Consider the following 19698-nt stretch of genomic DNA (forward strand, 5'->3'; position numbering starts at 1 on the left):
TAGATAGTTCTGGGTAATAATTAGCAATTTGAAGACACCCATTAGGACCTATACAGGGCAAACTGCCTTCACTCATTTTGCGTGCTTTCAGGAGCAGGGAGAGCTGCCTGCTCAGTACACCTGTGTCTGTATCTCTTGTAATTAATTAGCAACTGAGACCTTAGCCCCTTTGGCTTTCTGTGTACTGGGTGATCTGTTACCAACTTCAGACTGACCCAACAAAAGATCCTAGATTCGGGCAAATATCCTTTTAGCCTCTCCCTTTCAAATTCAGAGCTTAGAATAGGACAGACCTACTGGCATATTTATGGAAAGAAGGAAAGTACAGAGTAAATGCCTAAGTACCTACAGGGAGAACTTTCGATGGGAATAAAGTCTGGTTAAATATACATCTGTGTGTGTTCGTTTTTCGGTAGCATCTCCTGGGTTTGTCCAAAGCAAAATGATTTCAGGGCACCATTTCACCCTCACGACCAACAGGAAGGAGAACTGAAGCTGTCTCTTGTCACAGATAGAGCTCTAGGATGTACTCACCACATCTCTGATATAGCCCCCACCAGATTCAAGTTTATATGGGCATGCGTGCCATAGTGCCTTTCGTCCACTATATTACCCTCTATGAATGCTTGGGTTTTCAGGGGAGCTGGCAGGTAGCAGGGTTTTCTGGGCAGGCTGGCAGGTAGCAACGCAAAGGGTTAGCCCTGTCCGTGATCCCCCCCCCCCCCCCCCCCCCGTGGCCAGATTGCTGGAAACTTCCTGGTAGAGAAAGAGGAACTTTGACCTCAACCCAGGGTTTCACCTGGGTTTCACCCTTTCTCACTTCCTGGCTGAGCAGATATACTACCCTAAGGCCGAAGCCAGAGGCTAAGGATATTGCCCCACAGCTTTCTTAGGGGGGTCACAGATGTCTGTGGCTGGGGGTGTCACTCAGTGTACTCAATGTGCACAGGGCCTGGCCTCAGCCCAGCACCTGATCCCCCATGACAGTGCCTAGGAAAGTCCCTTACAGCGTCGCTCACTTGCCATCGGTGGTGGTCACTGCAATCATGTTTCTTGTCTGTAAATGCTCCTTTGTAGCCAAGCCCTCTCTCCCTGTGGTGTCGGGCCCTGTGTCGAGGGCCACCTCTGGACAGACGGTGAGCTTCACCTGCGAGTCCTATGGCTTCTCCCCCCGAGAGATCACCCTGAAGTGGTTCAAAAATGGGAATGAACTCCTTGCCTCCCATATCAGCGTGGATCCCACGGGAGAAAGCGTCTCCTACAACGTCTCTAGCACAGCCAAGGTGGAGCTGGCCCCCGGGGATGTTCGCTCACAGGTCATCTGTGAGGTGGGACATGTCACCTTGGAGAGGGGCCTACGTGGGATTGCCAACATATCAGCCAGCATCCGAGGTAGATGACCCTGACCCTGACCCCACTCCTGCCCACCAAGCATGATCCTCCCTGCTGGTTTTTGTACCTAGGCCCAATGGCCTGGAATCTCATTCCCAGCAGGCCACCTACTGTGTGCATGTGGACGCTTACCCTGTGATGTGCACCATGCTGGTAGTTGCTTTTGTTTTACCAACAGTAACTACTATTTCCAGGCACCTACTATGATCAATGCCCATGTGCCCAGTGATTACATTTATTCTGCTCCAGTTACTGCATTCTAACTTCCTGCCAGGGGTTACACTTGTTTATTTCACTCATTATTGTCCTATGAGAAGCCACCATTCCTGAGCACCTACTGTGTGCTGGATGCTGTGAATAGTGATTTCATTTATGTGCAAACCCTAAGTGTTACAGCCCCTGCTGCATGCCTAGCACTGTCCTAGTGGGTCCCTGGCTGCACTGGAGGGACCTGTGCAGGTCCTCTGTGACCTGTCCATGCCATACAGTCAGAGCTTCTGCCTGTGCTGTTTCAGTTCTGCCCACCGTGGAGGTCACTCAGCAGCCCACAATGACAGAGAACCAGGTGAACGTCACCTGCCAGGTGAAGACGTTCTATCCCCAAAGGCCCCTGAACCTGACCTGGTTGGAGAATGGAAATGTGTCCCGTATGGAAACACCCTCGAACGTCACCGAGAACAAGGATGGGACCTACGACTGGACAAGCTGGATCTTGGTGAATTCATCTGCTCACAGGGAGAACGTGGTGCTCACCTGCCAGGTGGAGCACGATGGGCAGCCAGCTGTCACCAGAAACCTGACCGTGCAGGTCTCTGTCCCCCCGAAAAAGGAGGGCATCGATACCACCCCTGGTGAGGCTACCTCTCCAGCTGACTAGCTATTTTTAAATTTTATCTTAATTTCAAAAAATGTTTAAAGTAGTATTCATACTTCATATAGAACAATATAGAAGTCTATAAACATAAAGTAGAACTCTCACTTCAGCTTCCCTTGCCCAAATCTATATTCCAAGAGTCACTACTTAATAGACTTTGATGTATATCTCAGTGGATTTTTTTGACCGAAATAGATATTAAGCAAGAAGAAAACGAGTGAGAGGCCATCCTCTCCTGGTCCCCTGCCTGCTGCCTTCCCCATATAACAGGTGTTATGTTCTTGTTCCTGTGTCCCCATCCCCTTGCTCCTTCAGAGTCTGCTGGTTGGTGTCCCTGGCTGATGTGTGTGCCTGGTGGGTGTTCAGAATGTTTGTGGTTGGGCTCAGGGACAGTTGATGCTACAGGGAACGTCCTTGCACATATTCTGCCATGTGTAGCTGTTTCCTGGGACAGTCGCCTGAGGAGTGTTTCAAGGACATGGGTACAGTTGTTAAGGACAAAGGTCCTATTTCCACTCTTCCAGAGAGTGGAAATGGTTCAGGATGTCCAGGCAGTGATTCTGAGCCCCTTCCAGTGTGTGACCAATGTACAGATCTTTGTTGAAAATAGCTGAACCTTGGTGGCCTTTCAGTGCCCATGGAGTGTCCCATCCCCAGAACCTTTGTATGCATTACAATGGGGCCATTTCATCTTGTATCCTTCAGGGAATCCTCAAAAGACAGAGTCCCAGGGCTGTGTCATAGCGCCCTTTTGATTATGCTTATGCCCAGTTTTCACAAAATATAGGACCTTCTGCTCTGGTTCTTTCGTAAACTTGTTTTGTGACCTTAGACAAGTCAGTGTCTCTCTCTAAGCCTCTGCTTGCTCGTAGCTATGTTGGTCATGAACTTTGGGATCTGTCAGCACTGAGTCTCAGCTGGAAGTGACTGTAATTGTCTTGTTCAGCATCATAGCTTCAGAGTGCACAGTGGGCACTCAGCAGGGACCTGTAGAAAGGCTGGAGGTGTCAGTTGGGTAGTTGACTACTTAGGTAGCCTCAGAGTTAGCCAATGATGTAGATTGTCATTGGCCTTGGGAGCAGCAGAAGCAGCCAGCAGGGAGAGGGCTCAGCTGCTTTGCCCCAGGTTGTGTCTACTTAAGGCACTGATTTGAACCTACGTGTTGTGTTGTATAGCCCCGTCCCTGACTAACCACAGTGCTCTAGGCCCTTCAGCCTGTGCCCTGTGTCCCCAAGCTGCTATGTCCTTATGTGTCCTGATGCTGAGCTCCTAGGCTGTGGGCCAGGTTCCGAGCACAGATATATGGTCAGCCCCTGGGCCTCTACAGTGACCCCTAGCCAGCTGGCCTGTCCATGCTTCTTCTGTCCTGTCCCCTGACCCTCGTGCCTTGCTTGACAGGCAGCTGCTGACCAAGTGTCTGAGATGGGTCTATGCTGCTGCTGTGGCCACTCTGGTCATTCCAGATGAGAAGGAGCGTGCTTCGGTTCCTCGGGAATCAGGCCACTGCACTCACCCTGTAGCTGGTGTCATCTGTACTTGTCAGAAGCAGCATCTTCCCTCCTGGCCCCCAGCTTGGTGTTTGTACCCCTCCTAAAGGACCCTTCTGGGCGGCTGTGTGTACACCTTCTGCGTGCTCATGTGGCTGGAGACATCTGAGAAAGCCCAGCCAGATGTTCTCCATGCATGGTGCCAGCATAGCGGGGTGGAGAGGCAGTGGGCTTTTCTTTTTCCCTTTTGATCTACCTACGTGAAGCTTCTCTTCCATGCAGCAACAACTGCTGACAACTGGAACATCTTTATCGTGGTGGGTGTGGTCTGTGCCTTGCTGGTAGTCCTGCTGATGGCGACCCTCTACCTCCTCCGAATCAGACAGAAGAAAGGTGGGTAGGCTCCCTCTTCCTCCCTAAGCTTTGCTCCTGGGTTGTCCTTCCCAGAGGGGGCACCCACTAAGTGCTTTGGGCGGCAGTGACTTATATTGGTAAGAAGAACAGAAGCAGCAGTGCTGGGCTAGTGACCAGGTGGGCCATTGAACTGGGGAGGGTCCACAGTGGTGTCGCCCTCATGGTTGCAGAATCGCTGTCACAACCATGAGCTCCAGGCCTCAGATCTTCCTAAGAACACTACTGAGGCAGAACACGGAAGTGGAAAGAGGGGAGTTGCCATGGTGGGAAGAGGGGACTTGGAGCTTCTATTATGGGCTTCAAGGAGGAGCAGTCTTCCAGCCGCCTAGTAGGCTTCTGCTTTCTTCTTCCATATCTCAGCCTGGCTAAAGGACTAGGAGGGAAAGGACTAATTTAGTCCCACCTACTATCCAGTACAGGCTGCATGGATACCATAAATGAAAGGTTAGGGCAGGGCCTGGCCTGTGAGTGCTCAGAGAATGTCAGCTCCTGCAGTTGGTGTGATGCACCTTGGTGCGATCCCATCCCTCCTTTCTGAGGCTCAGCCCCAGATGCCATGCCCCAGTCTGGCACGTGTGAGCTCACCACTGTGGGGTCAGGTCTGTGTTACTGAGAAGGAAAAGGTCTGGAGATCTGCAGATGCAGCAGAGACCCCCTAACCCCTGACTGGGGGGATCTGGTGCTGGTCTGTGGTTCTGTCTCTTCACCCACCCTGCCATTCCCACATGTGTGTGCTGCTCCTATGCCTTGCAGGAATGGCGCAGATCGTATCACAGACCCTAGGGGCAGTGTCACCAACCCATTTTACAAATGACATGGGCATGGGCATGTTAAAAGGCTTGCTCAGAGCCTCACAGCCGGATAGTAGGGGAAGGACTTGAAGCCAAGGACTGTCTAGGGCCACTGTACATGCCATCCCTCCACCCTGAGGAGTCCTCCTTGTCCTTCATGGGCTCTGGAAGACCACCACTTCTCCACCCATTAGTGCCCCAGTGAATGTCCCCATTTCAACCTGTAGACTGGAGTCATCCAAGAGCATTCATGGTCCAGTCACTTGATCCCCATGACATCTCGTGCCAGCACCCAGATCCCTGGGCCTCCATTCAGCCATGAGATGCCAAAGCCACTGTGCTGTTCACCTCAGAAGGAGCCCCCGCCTGGGCCCAGCCTGCCTAGTAGGCAGTGAGTGCCCACACTGTGGCGACTTGCAGTCTGTGTACCCGCAGCACCAGCACATTTGGTTGTGCATGCTGTTTTTTAATTACAATTTTATAGCAAAATGGGAGTCAGATGGCTGCTGAGCCCCAGAGGCTTCTCCATGGGGCTCCTGTATCACAGGTGTCAGACCTCTGAAGCAGACAGGCATGCTTTCCTTCTTGGAAAGCACTGCTGTAACACATAAATAAATGTGTGTCCGAGCCAACCCTGAGAGTTGCAAAAGCTCAGAGGAAGCGACCCACCTAGGGGCATGCAGCGGGTGTGTTGGGCCACAGAGGGAGGGCGTCTGATCTCCCCCCAGCTTCCATGACCCTTGGAATCTCCCAGAAGTGAGGCGGGAAGGCCTGGCTTGCTCCCCATGGGTTCCTGTGGAAGGTAATGGATCACCCAGGACATCATCCACTTGGCTGGACATGAGGTACCCTGAAATTCTCAATGTAAGATTTTGGTGATACAGGACTGGGGATATAGTTCAGTGGCATAAGCACCCGCCTAGAAAGTACAAGGTCCTGAGTTCAATCCCCAGTCCCCCCCCCCAAAAAAAAAAGAGTTCAATAATTCCTCCTGGTGGCAAACCTTTCCCCCACCCCCATAAAATACTTAAATAAGAAAAAATATGTTTCTTGTTAAATAACTGGCTTTTATTTCCTTTCCTTTTCAGCTAAGGGGTCCACTTCTTCTACAAGGTAAGTGCGTCACTGGGCGGGGACACTTTCGCAGTTATTATTTGGTGTGTGGCAGCTCCGAACAACACCACTGACCCTCACTCTTGTGCCTGTGGATGTTCCTGTTTGTTTCTTATAACCTGCTCACACCGGGCCTGTTCCTAGTTGCTGCTGCCCAGTGGGTGCTCCCGAGTGGGTTTCCATGTCCTGTGGTACACTTTGCTCGGCTGCTATCCACAGACAGAGAGGCCTTATCTAATCCATTGTGGACAGGGAGAAATCTGTAAGCCTCCTGCCATCACAGGCATCCTGCATCCACTACAGACTCACCCCCCAGACCCAGGTTGCACACTCCTTCCTGCCTCCCGCTTCCCCCTCCCTGGTCCCTCCCTCCCTCCTTCCCTCCCTCCCTTCCTTAACTATTGAATACCTGGGCACAGTGTGGACTGGGCAGTGCTCGGTGATGGATGAACCCTGGTCACGGCTCAGGGTGGTGGCATACACAAAGGAACTTGTATCTCAGTGACAATAGAAATTAAGCCGGAGCCAAAGAGCATGAACCCACAGGCATAAGCTTTGAGAAGGAAGAGAAAATGGGAAGGTCTTCAGCCTGAGGTGAAGAGCTGAAAGGTGCTCAGCTCTGTTGTTGGTCAGGCTGGATCAGGCTGGCTCCTTAGCAAAGGAAAGGTGCCAGCTGGGGCAGTTGTGTGGGCTGGGGTCTGCTTGCTCATCACCTCAGGGCTGGTTCTGCAAGGTGGCCCTAGAGAAGCCCTTATGGGTCATATCACTGTGTCCTAAGTCTTGAAGAGGGATGAGATCAGTTAGGTAAACTGAGAGCTAAGAAGCCCATTATGCACACTCTCCTTAAGTGATTAACATGCTTAAGTGCAGAGCTGAGCAGGGTTCTGACCCAAAGTTTAAGGTAGTAAAAGAGACAGATAATGAAATGAAGGCAGAGTTAACAAGCTTTGGGCACCTCTGTCTTAAAGAACCTTCAGTAGCTACATATACATGTGCGTATGCACGCACACACACACGCACACACACACACACATATACACACACACCCCTGGAGTTGTGTCCTCTCACCTGGTCACCTCCTGTCCTTTCTGAGTCTTTGAGGACATGACTTCCAGTCCCAGGGGCTTCCTGTGAGCCCATGCTGGTGTGCTCAAGGTGCCTCTTCACCTGTCCTCATTTCATAACACCCTTCTTCAGGACAGGGACCATGTTGGGCAAGCTCACAGCTAATAGCGCCTCATATGACCCCATCCCTGGAGTGGGGTGGGGGCTCCACAGAGGTTTGTTAAAGGAGCCAGTGAACCAAGAGATAAGCACCATGGGGCTGGTGAGATGGCTCAGTGGTCTAAAGCACCTACTTAGAACAAGCTTAGCAAAGCACAGGGACTGCGGTTCGATCCCCCAGCACCACATGCCAGCCAGCCCAGCCCCCAGGTGGGCTGAGCTGGCCACACACACAAAAAAAAAATAAATAAACAAAATTTAAAAAAAAAAAGAGATAAGCACCATCCCCCACCACTGAGAGCTCCACTGAGACCTGCCCTCTGAATCCCCAGAAACACGCCGCTGCTGCCTCCTCCTCCTCCTCCTCCTCCTCCTCCTCCTCCTCTTCCTCTTCCTCCTCATCATCCTCCTCCTCCTCCTCTTCCTCTTCCTCCTCCTCTTCCTTTTCCTCCTCCCCCTCCCCCTCCTCCTCCTATCCCCCTCCCCCCTCTATTCTCTCTCCTGTTTCGTTGTTTTACTTAGTCCTTATTTTATACCATCAAGTTCTGCAAGAAAAGGACAATATCGGCATCAGTGACAATGACCACAACAGCAGTTGCATCTACCATTCATCCAACACTTAACCCTGCTTACCGACCTGGCCCTCTACACATATGATCCTGTTTGTGATTTTTATTTTCTCCAAACCCTCAGAGCTTTTTGCCATCTGTCTGTCATAGGGCCATGCGGCCTGCACTTGTGCATGTAGCAGAATCCCACAGGCTGCACCCCACGTTCCCTGACTCAGAATGTGTATGTCCAGCAAGTTCTTCAAGTGTTGGTGCTGCTGTCCCGAGCCATGCTTAGAGAACCTTGATCATATGCTTGAGGCTTCTGAAGCTTAGAGGAATCTTAGGATGTTTGTGCCCAGGGCCCACAGTGGGGGCGCTGGGACCAGGCTCCAGCAGCGATTCCCACCGACATGGTAATTCCCATCCTGGGTCCTCCTCCCCCTGCTGCTTCCCTTCTTCTCCAAAGGATCAGACCATTTTCTGCCCGTCTCGTGTTTCTCCATCGTGTGCTGCCCAGGGAGCCATGAGATCACTTGCTCCTTTCATCTCTCTCTAAACCAAAGTGATGGCTGCCAGCGCGCGGCAGTGGCCATTGCCCATTCAATGCAGCCAGCTCTGCTCGCTGGGATCAGATGCTTTCCCCTCCGGGAGGGTGTGAGGAGGAGATCACTGCTTTGAGCTCAAAGGGCCCTTCAGGTTGCAGGCCGTGAGGCATGAGGCACCTGCTGTTGCTGAGTCCTTGGGTTAAAATTGCGCAGGCCCAAGTTCGCCTGTCACATCCTGGCTCAGACAGGAGAGGGCTGCTGTGCTCTGCTCCCTTAATTGGGCACTGGGGTTCATCCGCCGGCCATTTGTTCCTTTGTCGAACATGCACTTCATTTATTCTTGAGCTTCCGTGATTCTCTCATTTATCCATCTGGATTGAGCCCAGCTTGGTGCCAAGCTTGAGCTGGGGGACCGAAAGGGAAACAGAAAAGATGCTAAGCCTGGTCCTCTACCACTTGAGGTCTGATAGGAGAAGAGCTCATTCATTCATTCAGCAAATCTTTGCAGCATGCTGAGCTTGTGCCTGCCCAGTGCTAGGAGTTGGGGTTTCAGAAGGGAACAAAGCAGGCCTCACCCTCCTGACAAAGACTTTGCTGCCCCTCAGGGAGGCCGATTAGCTCACCAGAAGCTTAGTAAAGAGTGCACTGCATGGCCAGGGAGATGGCTCAGCAGGATAAACGCTTGACTGGCAAACGCAAGGATCTGAGTTCAATCCCTGGTTCCGCAAAAAAAAAAAAAAAAAAGTACAAGAGTGCACTGCATGACTGACAAGATAAGGAAAGGCAGGGAAGGAGTTAGCAGAGGGTAGGGCTTGGGGCTGACCCGGGAAGGCCTCTCAGAGGTGACATTACGAGGCCGCAGAAGGAGCAGCTCAGGTGTGGGGCAAGAGTAGGGCAGACAGAAAGTGGCCAGTGCCAAGGCCCTGTGGCAGGAACACTTGGACAGGAGCAGAGAGAGGTAAGGCTGAGGTAGCAGGAGCAGGGAGGGAGGGAAGGAAGGAGGGAGGCGGGAATCCAGAGCAGCTTGGCCGTGCCTTCCTTGCTGCTTAGTGCAGGAAGGAGATGGATTTCACTATGATGGGGGGCGGAGGAGATGTGACATCATCCATGCATTTTAAATGTGCAGAATGGAGGCAGGAAGCATGGAGGGGACACTTCAGGAAGCGGAAATGCAGCAGATGAAGGGGCAGTTGGATTTGATATATGGATTTGGGAGATGGAGCCAACCAGCCATGGAGTGGATTAGACCTGGGGCAAGAAAAAAGAGAAAAGTATCAGGGATGGTTTCCCGGTTAGCCTGAGCTCAGGATGAGCCATAGCAATGCCGCTCACTGAAGTAGAAAGGCCTACGGACAGATGGGCAGGAAAAAAGAAGATAATTGGTTAGATGAAATCGAGGTCTGAAAGAGAAAAACCCAGCACTCTTACAGTGGAGTCTGAGGGTTCAGGGAAGCTTTCCCTTAGAAAAGGGCAGGAGGGCTACCTGTGCAAAGGCTCTGGGGCAGCCCAGCCAGTGTTCACTCTGGGTTGCTTGCCAGGCCTCTGCACATGCGTGGCAGCAAGAGGGAAGATGGTGATGCACAACAGAGTGGACAGTGGGCTAGGAGCCTTGAGCTCATCACAGAGGGGCAACCGGCCTGTCCAGCACTGTTGATGGAGCCTTCCCAAGGAGCCCACAACATGGTTAGTTCTTGAAGGATTCTCAGAGGTTAAGAAAAAGTGGCCATGGGTCCTTCAGAGCTGTTGCCTAAGCATGCAGTGCTGAAACAGCAGGGGGTGGGCATGTGGCTCAGCAAGGCTGGGGGTGGGTGAGCCCAGCCTATAACCAGGACACATGGCACTTCTGAGCAGGGTGGCCCGGGTGCCTGAGTCAACAGGCATGGGGAGCTGCAGAAGGCCTGGAAGCCAGTGGGGTGCACAGACCTGCACCCTCCCCTACCAGCCTGTCCCCAGTCCTGGAGAGCTGTGGCCCCCTAGGGTTTGCTGTGCCCCAGAACTGCCTTCTGGGCCAAACACTCAAGCCAGCTCTCCTGATAACCTGCCACCAGGCCCCATGGCTCAGCACCCACAGCCCCAGCCTGGCGTCCCGGCATTACTGGCTTGGGAATGCACGTAGCCCTGCCCACCTGGGGCTTCTGCTGGGTGCATCACCTTGACTGTGACCCTTCCGCCAGCCCTGCCACAGCCTCCAATTACAGAATCAAGGGCATGAACAGTTTTTTTGATTAACTGGGATGTCTTGGTCTTTCTCTTTTCTTTTTTTAAATGGTAATACATAGATATTTATAATATAGAACATTTGGAAAATGTAGAAACTAAAATGAAGAAAAATACCCCACAAAGACTGCTGCTGTTAGCTCTTTGCTTCCAGTTTTACCCCACATTTTTCGTCACTGAGATTAGCCCACAGATAACCAGGACTTGCCTTTTCACCCATTATCTCAGGGTAATCATCTATAACTTAAAAAACTCTCATGAATCTTTGAGGTCTGTCTATTTATTTATTTATTTATTTATTTATTTATTTATTTATTTATTTTTTGCGGTACTGGGGATTGAACTCAGGGCCCTGCGCTTGCCAAGCAAGCGCTTATTCTACTGAGCCATTTCCCCAGCCCCGTGAGGTCTTAATCTATAAGTTTCTTTTTTTTTTTTTTTTAATTTCCTAAACTGGTCTTAATGTGCAGAGACTCAGGGTTGAAAGCTCCCCCTCCCCACTCCTGCTTAGGCCACATCTTTGTACATAAAGATGTTTTGGGCTTTGTCTGTTTGTTTGTTTGTTCTGTAGTACTGGGGATTGAACCCAAGGCCTTTCCTTTGAGCCACATCCCCAGCTCTTTGTTATTTTGTGACAGTGTCTCACTAAGTTGCCCGGGCTCTGTGTGCACCATGATGACCATCTTTTGAAAGCATTGTCTATATTGCATTCACAACAAAGTGCAGTTGTGAATCAAAAATTGTCTTGATTTTGTCAGCTGCTTCCCTGAAGGATGGCCCTGGCTTGTGTCTTCCAGCAGTGGTATTATGAAAGCACCCGTCATTGTTAGCAGACCCTCCCCACACCACCTGCTCTGAGCATTGCCATTTTAAAGTTCCTGGCCAACACAGGTTAAAAAAAAAGATGACAACAACAACAAAACAGGGCATTGTTTTAAAAAACCCTTGTTAGTGCAGTGGGTCTCCTTGTCCAAACATTTGATAAGCAGTTGTATTTCTGTTGTGAATCATTCATCCGCATCTCTACCCATATAGGAAGTAGAACCTAAATGTTATTCTTATTGATTTGCATGAGCACTTGAGATAGTGCGGGTATTTTTATCTGTGTCTCTTTCCTTTTTAGGTTGCATGAGCCCGAGAAGAATGCCAGAGAAATCACCCAGGTACAGTCCTTGGTGAGCTGGCCTGCCTGGGAAAGTCAGGGCGTGATTTCCCTGCAGCAACCAGAGTTGCAGATCAGGTTCTAAATTAAGACTGTCCCTAGAGAGGAAGATGGGGGCGGGCGGTGAAAATCCATACTTTTGTCAGTTTTTCCCTGTCCTCTGCTGATTCCCTCTCTGTTCTGGTGCAGCCTGCTTTGCTCTCTGCTGCCCATTCATGGTACAACTCTAGAGGACACCCTTCTTCACGTGTCCCATGAAGTCTGGCTGTGGCCTCTTCTCGCGTGCATTGCTCCTTCCGCCTCCTGGCATTGGTTCAGGCGGGTTCCTCTACCAGGAGTGCACAGCTCATTCCCGCCTTCTCCTTGCAGCCAGTCCTTCCCAGAAGAGTTGCACAGCAGGACCTTCCAGGGCCTCTCTTGCCTATGCTGATGGAAAGACCTTGTGTCATTAATTACCTCTCACCCAGAAGCCCTCCCTTGACCCAGCAATTTCTCCTCGACATTGCAGAGGAGACTGCATAGGCAACATAGCTGGCCTGTTTCTGAGAAACAAGAGCCCTGCCTGTCACCAGCGGATGCCGTCAGACCTCGGAGGCGCAGGGCCTCTCAGCGCCTGGTAATGAGACAGGCCCTGCTCTGACCTGGGCGGAGAGAGTGCCAGCTGTCCTTGACATTCCCAGGCTGTTGGCATCATTTTAGACATAATCTGTGAAGGGCCTGGCTGCTGGGAGGGTGGTGGGGTGGCATTTATAGGCCAGACACCTTGGCCAGCCATCCTGACCCACTGCAGCCCTGGGCACGGCTTGGGTCATAATTAGCAAATACAAAATGCTTTCCAATCAGGCCAGAGAGAGAGACCTTCTCCCAATCATTTTGGGGCTTTCTTCTGGGGAAGGGGTGAGGGTGGTGAGACAACCTGGGCACTGCAACCTATACAAATCCACATCCCAAAATTACTGAGCTCCCACTAAAAGCAGGAGCAGAATGGTCCTGACCACTTGTGCTGGGCAGCAGGGCTGTGCCTCGGGTCCCAGTGACAGGCGGGCCTCCAGCAGGGTCTGCCTGGGCCTCCTGGGCAGCTGTGCATGAGCACCTGTGGCTCGGGACCTTGGTGTGGGAGACCACAGCTGTAGGGCCCAACACACGGGTTCTTCTCCAGCTCGGTGACTTTGAATGACGGAGCCGCCACAGGTCTGAATTCATCCCCCGTAAAATAGGCTCAATAATTCTTCCAGGCAAGGTTGTAGTGAGGCCTAAATGAAGTGACCTGTGTGATGAGGAGGGGCTGGCAAGTCCTGAATGCTGGGAGGAGCACCTGCCCTCCTGCACAGTGAGCGGGGTGGGGGGGGCTTGCTCTGCTTCTGAGCAGAGGCTGAGAGCAGGGGAGCAGAGGCTGTAATTCATCATAAGTTCATGGCACAGTTGCCAGTGCAAAGATGAGTATGTAGGAAGGATTCGGGTTTGGTAAGTGGTTGATGGTGACTGGAAACTGTTATTGAAAGCGTCACCATCAAGGTGACATGTCTGTAATCCCAGTACTCAGGAGGCCAAGGAAAGATGATGACTATGAGTTCTAGGCCAGCCTGGGCTACATAGTGAGAGCCTACCTCAAAAAACAAATGAAGGAACAAGAAAGCAAAAGAGGTGGGGGGAGAGAAGGGAGGGAGGGAGGGAGGGAAGGAAGGAAGGAAGGAAGGAAGGAAGGAAACAGAATCACTACATGCCAGATTCTGTTCTAAATGTTTACCTGGATGATTTCATTTGGTCCTTGTAAACGCCCTGGTGATAGAAACTATAGTTTTCCTTATTTTACACATAAGGAAACTGAGGTCTAGAAATATTAAATAAATTACCCAAAGTTCTTCATATAGAAAAAACAACCAGGATTCAAACCCAGACCTTTTGATCCCAGAGCCTGTGCCTCCAGTTCACCTCTGCAATCTTCCATCCACCCATAACCCCACCAGCCAGGTAGCCATCTGTTCATCCCTTCAACAGGAGCGGCACTTCTGTGCCAGCCTCGCTGTCTGTAGCATAACAAATTATTAGTTAATATTGTTGAATAAATACATGAGTGAATGAGGCCTCACCCCTACCAGGCCCCAGAACAGACATCACCCTGGCAGTGGGTGCTGTGAGGAGGAAGCCTGGGGCCTCCCCTGATCGGGCCCCTGAGCAGATGTCACATTGGCAGTGGGTGCTGTGAGGAGGAAGCCTAGGGCCTGGGCCCAGCCACAGGCAGAAAGGGCAGGGAGGGCAGGGGAACATCTTTAGGATGGAAGTATGTGGACTGCGATGCACTTTAGAATTCATTATAAGGAGAAAGAAGGGCAGACACCAGACAGAAGTGTGGGAAAAGGGAGATGAGAACTGGGTGATCCCCGCCTAGAGGTGCTGCTGATGTAGGCTGTGAGGTGACCACATTATCCTTTCAGAAAGGCCTATCAGGAGGAAGTAGGGCTGAGGCCAGGTAACTGACAAGACAAGAAGCCTAATTTGCGGCCGAGCCCAGGCTTGATACCCCATTGATGGGTGAGCAGATGGAGGGTTCCAGAATGGCTTTCTCTCCATCTCCTTTAGATCCAGGACACAAATGACATCAATGACATCACATATGCAGATCTGAATCTGCCCAAGGAAAAGAAGCCTGCTCCCCGGGCTGCTGAGTCCAACAACCACACAGAGTACGCCAGCATTCAGACTGGCCCACCACCCCGGCCAGAGGACACCCTCACCTACGCTGACCTGGACATGGTCCATCTCAACCGGGCGCACAAACCGTCGACCCCCAAGCCTGAGCCATCCTTCTCAGAATATGCCAGTGTCCAGGTCCAGAGGAAGTGAGTGGGACTGCTCTGCCTCGGGCCTGTCCTCACAAGCTTTCTTGTCCCATGTGGAGGGGCTGTAGTGAAGACAGACAGCCAGCCAGTTCTCGATGGCCAAGTGGTGCAGGCCCTGGAACCAGGAGTGAGGGTGGCTCTTGTCTGCCACCACCCTTGGCACTTCAGCTCATCCAGGGCAGCCCTGCCCCCTAATTCTGTCCCACATCTGGAGGTTGATGCGGCCAAACCAGTAAGGGAAGTGGCCTGGAGTCGACCAGAGGTGCCTGAGATCTAAGAACTTGTGTCACTGGTCATCGGGCACCAGTCTGGTTGTGATCTTGGAGACTCTGAGCTCCCTCCTCGATACTCTGGCTCCCTATCCTCTAGGGTGAAGAGAAGAGTCCACCTCCTCCTGCTTCCTCCATCCACCTGGGGCTTTGGGAAAAAATTTCCTCTTAGATTGAACTGCTCCATCCATGGAGAAGCTGGAAAAACTGAGATCTGCGTCCCAAAACTTGGCGAGGTTGCTGCCAACGGTCCTGGCGCCCCTCTACCTTGGGCCCCTCTGGGACTCCCGGGACACTGACAAGGCTGATGGGGCACTCCATGTAGCCCTACCTCTCCCTTCCAGACCCAAGCTTGCTCCCTCCAGCTAGCACTAACTCAGCAGCATCGCCGTGGACGCCTGTAAATTATCAAGAAATGTGAACTGTGCAATCTTGAAGCCGAGGTGTTAGAAAACTTGATCTGTGGTGTTTTGTTTTGTTCTGTTTCATTTTATTTTTTCTTAAAACAAAAGCAATGTTATCTTGGCTCTTTGTCATGTTTTGAAATTCTGGTTGGGTCTTGTGAAGTCTGAGGTTTTAACAGTTTGTCGTCCAGAGCTGAGTTTCCTCCAAGGCCCAGAGCCCTAAGCACAGGAAAGAACTGTCTCTCAGCTACTTGGCAGGGACAGTCATTGAGCCTTCTCCCTGGGACTCAGTTCAGCCTTCTGTCTGGGCCCCGCCATGTTGCAGGGCACTGTGGTACGTTCCACCTGCCCAGTGCTTCTCCACACCACAGTCTCGTCCAGATCTGATGCCTCAGTCTGCTCTTCCATACAGAGGGGAGAGGGACAGTGACACCCTCCCCACCATCTCACAAGCACTTTAGGGACATGCAGAGGGGTCAACACTGAGCTGGGCCATTTGCCCCACCCCTGTAGCCATCGCCCCCTTCCAGCTCGCTGAGCTAATCTTCCACTTCTCAAACCCCATTGGGATGAAACTGGAATAGATCCTGGTCACAGCCAAGACAGCTCAACTGTGAGCCACTGCTGGTCTGTCAGACTGGGCAGAGGCTGTGACCACATTACTGTCTGACCCCTTCTAGTTGGGTGCAAGGGCCCGCCTGGACCCTGGACCCTGGACCAGGCAATGTTACAAACTTGGTTATTGGGTCTTCATTGAGTCCAGACAATAATGTCCATAACTCCGGGCTATAGGAGGCCCAGGCTGACAAAGCAAGAAGCTGAGCCATCCTGCCTATTTCTGCAGGTACAGCGAGGGAGCAGAGACCAGCACCTCTCTGTGGTCAGTGACTTGATGTTGTATGTGACAGCATGCAGGAATGCGGCAAGCCAACAGGCCATGTGGGCAGCATTGGCTGAATAAGCCAGGGCTCCTCTATGGCATCTGGGAGCTACAGTGCCCCGGCCACCTGCCCAAGCTGTTTTTCAGTTTCAAAGGGTTGGCTTCTAAACCTTCATCTCCCTTTGCTGCTCAAAGAGAGCACATGTGAGTGTAGAAGTGTGTCTGTGCGCGCACGCACACACACACACACACACACATACAGGATTTTGAAAGAATGTTTTCTTGGTGCCATTTCAATTTTGTTTGATTTTAATGGGGTGGGGTGAGGGAATGAGGCCAGTGAGGCGGGCGTGTGGCTTTAGCTTCGGCTGGGCAGCCTGGAGAGTCCTCATGCCATGTGTGTGGAGCTCCAGGAAATGGAAGAGGTTGAAACAGCCCTGTGGAAGGAGTGTGGTTTTGGGAGTTTATTTTCAGAGTGTTGAGAAGGAAACAGGCCCCATTTTGTATATAGTTGCAACTTAAACTTTTTGGCTTGCAAAATATTTTTGTAATAAAGATTTCTGGGTAATAATGATATCTTGTATGCTATGTGTTCTTCTCTTTGGGATTTTTGTCCTTGGGCCTCATTAGAGGCTGCTGTCTGTCCTGGGCACCTAGGCAAGGACTGGATGTGGCCCCAGGCCAGGGATCATACTGCAGCGTTTGGTCTGCTCCTTCTTAAGAATAAACCCTTTGTTTCCCCATGTAGACTTGTGACGGGCATCCAGACAGACCACTGAGCCTGAATCCTGGCTCTTCTGCTTCATAGCTATGGAATTTGGACAACTTGCCTCCCTGAGACTCAGCTGCCCATCTGCACAATGGGGGCAGCTCAAGCCCTGCTAGTGCTCCTGGGAGTGTCCAGGAGGTTGCCAGCACCAAGCCCTGTGCATGCCACTCGGCAGGCCCTCGCCAAGCCTCATCCTGCCGAGCAGAGGCCTGTGGCCCCTCCCTCCTGGAGGCTCGTGGGCAAGTGGCCACCGCAGCCCCTGCCTTCTCAACCACTTGCAGGTCTAATGTGTTACTGGTAGTAATGATAATGGAATGATGTGTTAATATGGAGTTCATGTTAACGTGCTTGGTATGATAGCACTTTACCCGGAGGCCATTAAACTTTATTTCTATGAGGTCAGTACTGCTGTTGGCCTCATTTTGTAGACAAGGCTCAGAGAGGTCATAGAAGGCATAGAGTCACACAGGGTGATGTGGTATGACTGGACTTCACACCCCAGCTGCCTGACTTTGGTACCAGATTCCTGACCTGAGTCAATGATTGATGCATCTCATATAGGAACAGACTGTAGATTCAACAGTAGCTATTATGAGCTACGATGGGTACTTTGTAGTTGTTCACTGCTTTTACCCTCCCAACCACTCACACTCCATGTTTTGTATATGAGGAAACAGACGAGTCAGTTCCCTGGGTTGGAGTGGGGACCTGACTTCCCCAGTGCACTGTGCTGACAGCCTCCCTCATACTGGATAGCTATGCTTGTGCCCATATGCAGAAAGGAACATTGAGGCTCTGGCACCTTGACCCGGCCCATCTCACACAGTGAATCTTAAGACAGGCTACAACATATATTCAGTCCACTGGAGATCACCACCCACCCCAGTACATGTCGGGCAGTCCACTTGCCTCACAGGCTGGGACCTTGGCTGTGCCCAAGAACTCAGCAGGCTGCTGGCCCTTCACCCGCCCTCGGCCTGTGCCTCCCTCAGAGCCTGGGCCGAGAAATCTATGTGCTGCTTGCAAGGTTGAGGTGTCCAAGGCATGAATCCAGGGCAGGGGACAAGGAGGCGCTGGAATTTCCAGGGAAGTGGGGATGACGGGCTGCATGTCTAGGCAAGGAGACTGGGAATATCTTTCGTGCAGCTTCTCCACAGTCTAAGTCTCCAGGGCTGGAGGCTGGCAGGTGAGGAAAAGTTGATGGATGCCAAGTGGCACTTCTGTCCACCAGGAAATCAGTCAAGCACTTGGCACTTACTGGGCAACTTGCTTGGAGCGGAGAAGGAGGCTCCAGCTCCCCCTGCAAGAGGAGCAGCCCAAGGGTCCTTCCGCCCAGAGTCCCCACCCACCTGACACAGTGCCTGGGAAGACTTTCCCCAGGGAGAACACCAAATGGCTCTGTCCTCCAGTGTGTTCCTGTAGCCAAGATTGGACCTACATGGATTTCTTCCACTTAACTTTTAGGTTAGCACATATTATATGCCAGACACTCTCCTAAACCCAGTACAAATATTAACTTACTCAATATCACTCCCACCATCCTCTTACCCTATGAGATACATACTCATTACCACCCATTTAATAAGGATACTGAGGCATAGCATCTTGCCAAAACACTCTGTTGGAAGGGCATGATGGGGGACTGGGGATCCCAGAGAAATAGGGGTTGCAGACACTCAGGGCTTGGTGTGCATGGGACTTTGCTGGAGGACAGGGAAGAACACAAGGTCTCACCACTGAGGCCATGGCAGGTTAGCCCAGTCACCAGGCAGCCGAGGCTCCTGAGCCCCAGGGGCCTGGCTTGTCACTCCTGGGGGCCCTGGTGCCTACTGTCACTTCACACTGCATTTGCCCAGGGTCTTGGCTTGTTTTCCAAATGCAAAATTATGACATTGAAAATGCTTTTGTATAAAATGTTGGTGATAGAGGTCAGGCAGTGGCTATCCTTGGAAAGAGGCCCGGACAGCCTGAGGGACAGTCCGTTGAGGTTTACACATGCAAAACCTCTTCAGCCTGCACACATATCATGTGCAAGTTTTATCTCCAGCTCTTCAAATGATAGCTACCCCCATCACCTCCCCAACCTTTGATGCCTGCTCCTATCTGAGAATTTCTTTAAAACAGTATTAATGCCTCATCTTTTGAACCCAAACCCCAAACGCATCCCAGGGTCTGGTGCAGAGGAGGGGCCCAAGGAGTGCAGTTGAGTTAATTTGAAAGATAGCATCCCAGTAACCAAAATAGCACATGAAACAGTAAACAAAAAGTGCCCAGCTGGGCAGGAAGAGCAAGGACAGCTCCAAGGACAACCATTTATCTGTCATCCCTTCTTCTGAGACTGCCTTAACAAACCCTCCTTTCACTCACCTTAAACCCTGAGCCTCCTTCTTCACTGCACATGGAAGCAGCTGCCCAGAGTCTTTGCCCTGCAACCTTGCGCAAACTCCTCACCACCGAGCCTCAGTTTTCCCATATGTGAATTGGGGACAGTAGTGGCCTGCACCTCCAGGGCCTCGTGAAAACTAAATAAGACTTCATACCTGCTGCAACAGTGTGGCACTGATGGTGCCCCATGCACACCCACCAGTGTGTGCACATGCGCATTCATACTGTTATCTTCACATTGACACACATTTGCTCATACTGTCACACACAGTCACACTGGCGTTCTCACATCCTGTGCATGTTCACTCCTACATGGTTATCAGGAACTCTATAGCACTAGGTCTCTTCTCCTCAGCGAAATCATTTCATTGAGTCCCTCCA

At 51.5% G+C, this 19698-nt stretch overlaps 1 protein-coding gene across 3 annotated transcripts in view; it reads left to right on the top strand.

The window, feature by feature from the left end:
• Sirpa (signal regulatory protein alpha) overlaps window positions 1-16732 on the top strand; it is a 39574-nt gene extending 22842 nt beyond the window's left edge. For 2 of the 3 annotated variants that reach the window (XM_023718576.1, XM_023718577.1), the window contains exons 4-9: window positions 1078-1392; window positions 1908-2243; window positions 4036-4146; window positions 6047-6071; window positions 11732-11783; window positions 14351-16732. In XM_023718576.1, the coding sequence (XP_023574344.1) occupies window positions 1078-1392; window positions 1908-2243; window positions 4036-4146; window positions 6047-6071; window positions 11732-11783; window positions 14351-14614 (1103 nt within the window). In that variant the 3' untranslated portion in view covers window positions 14615-16732. The remainder of the gene's footprint in view (window positions 1-1077; window positions 1393-1907; window positions 2244-4035; window positions 4147-6046; window positions 6072-11731; window positions 11784-14350) is intronic. The other variant, XM_023718578.1, reaches the window with a different exon arrangement.
• Window positions 16733-19698: the final 2966 nt, after the last annotated feature.

This window comes from Octodon degus, unplaced genomic scaffold (genome assembly GCF_000260255.1).
Source record: "Octodon degus isolate 3935 unplaced genomic scaffold, OctDeg1.0 scaffold00060, whole genome shotgun sequence".
NCBI lineage: Eukaryota > Metazoa > Chordata > Mammalia > Rodentia > Octodontidae > Octodon > Octodon degus.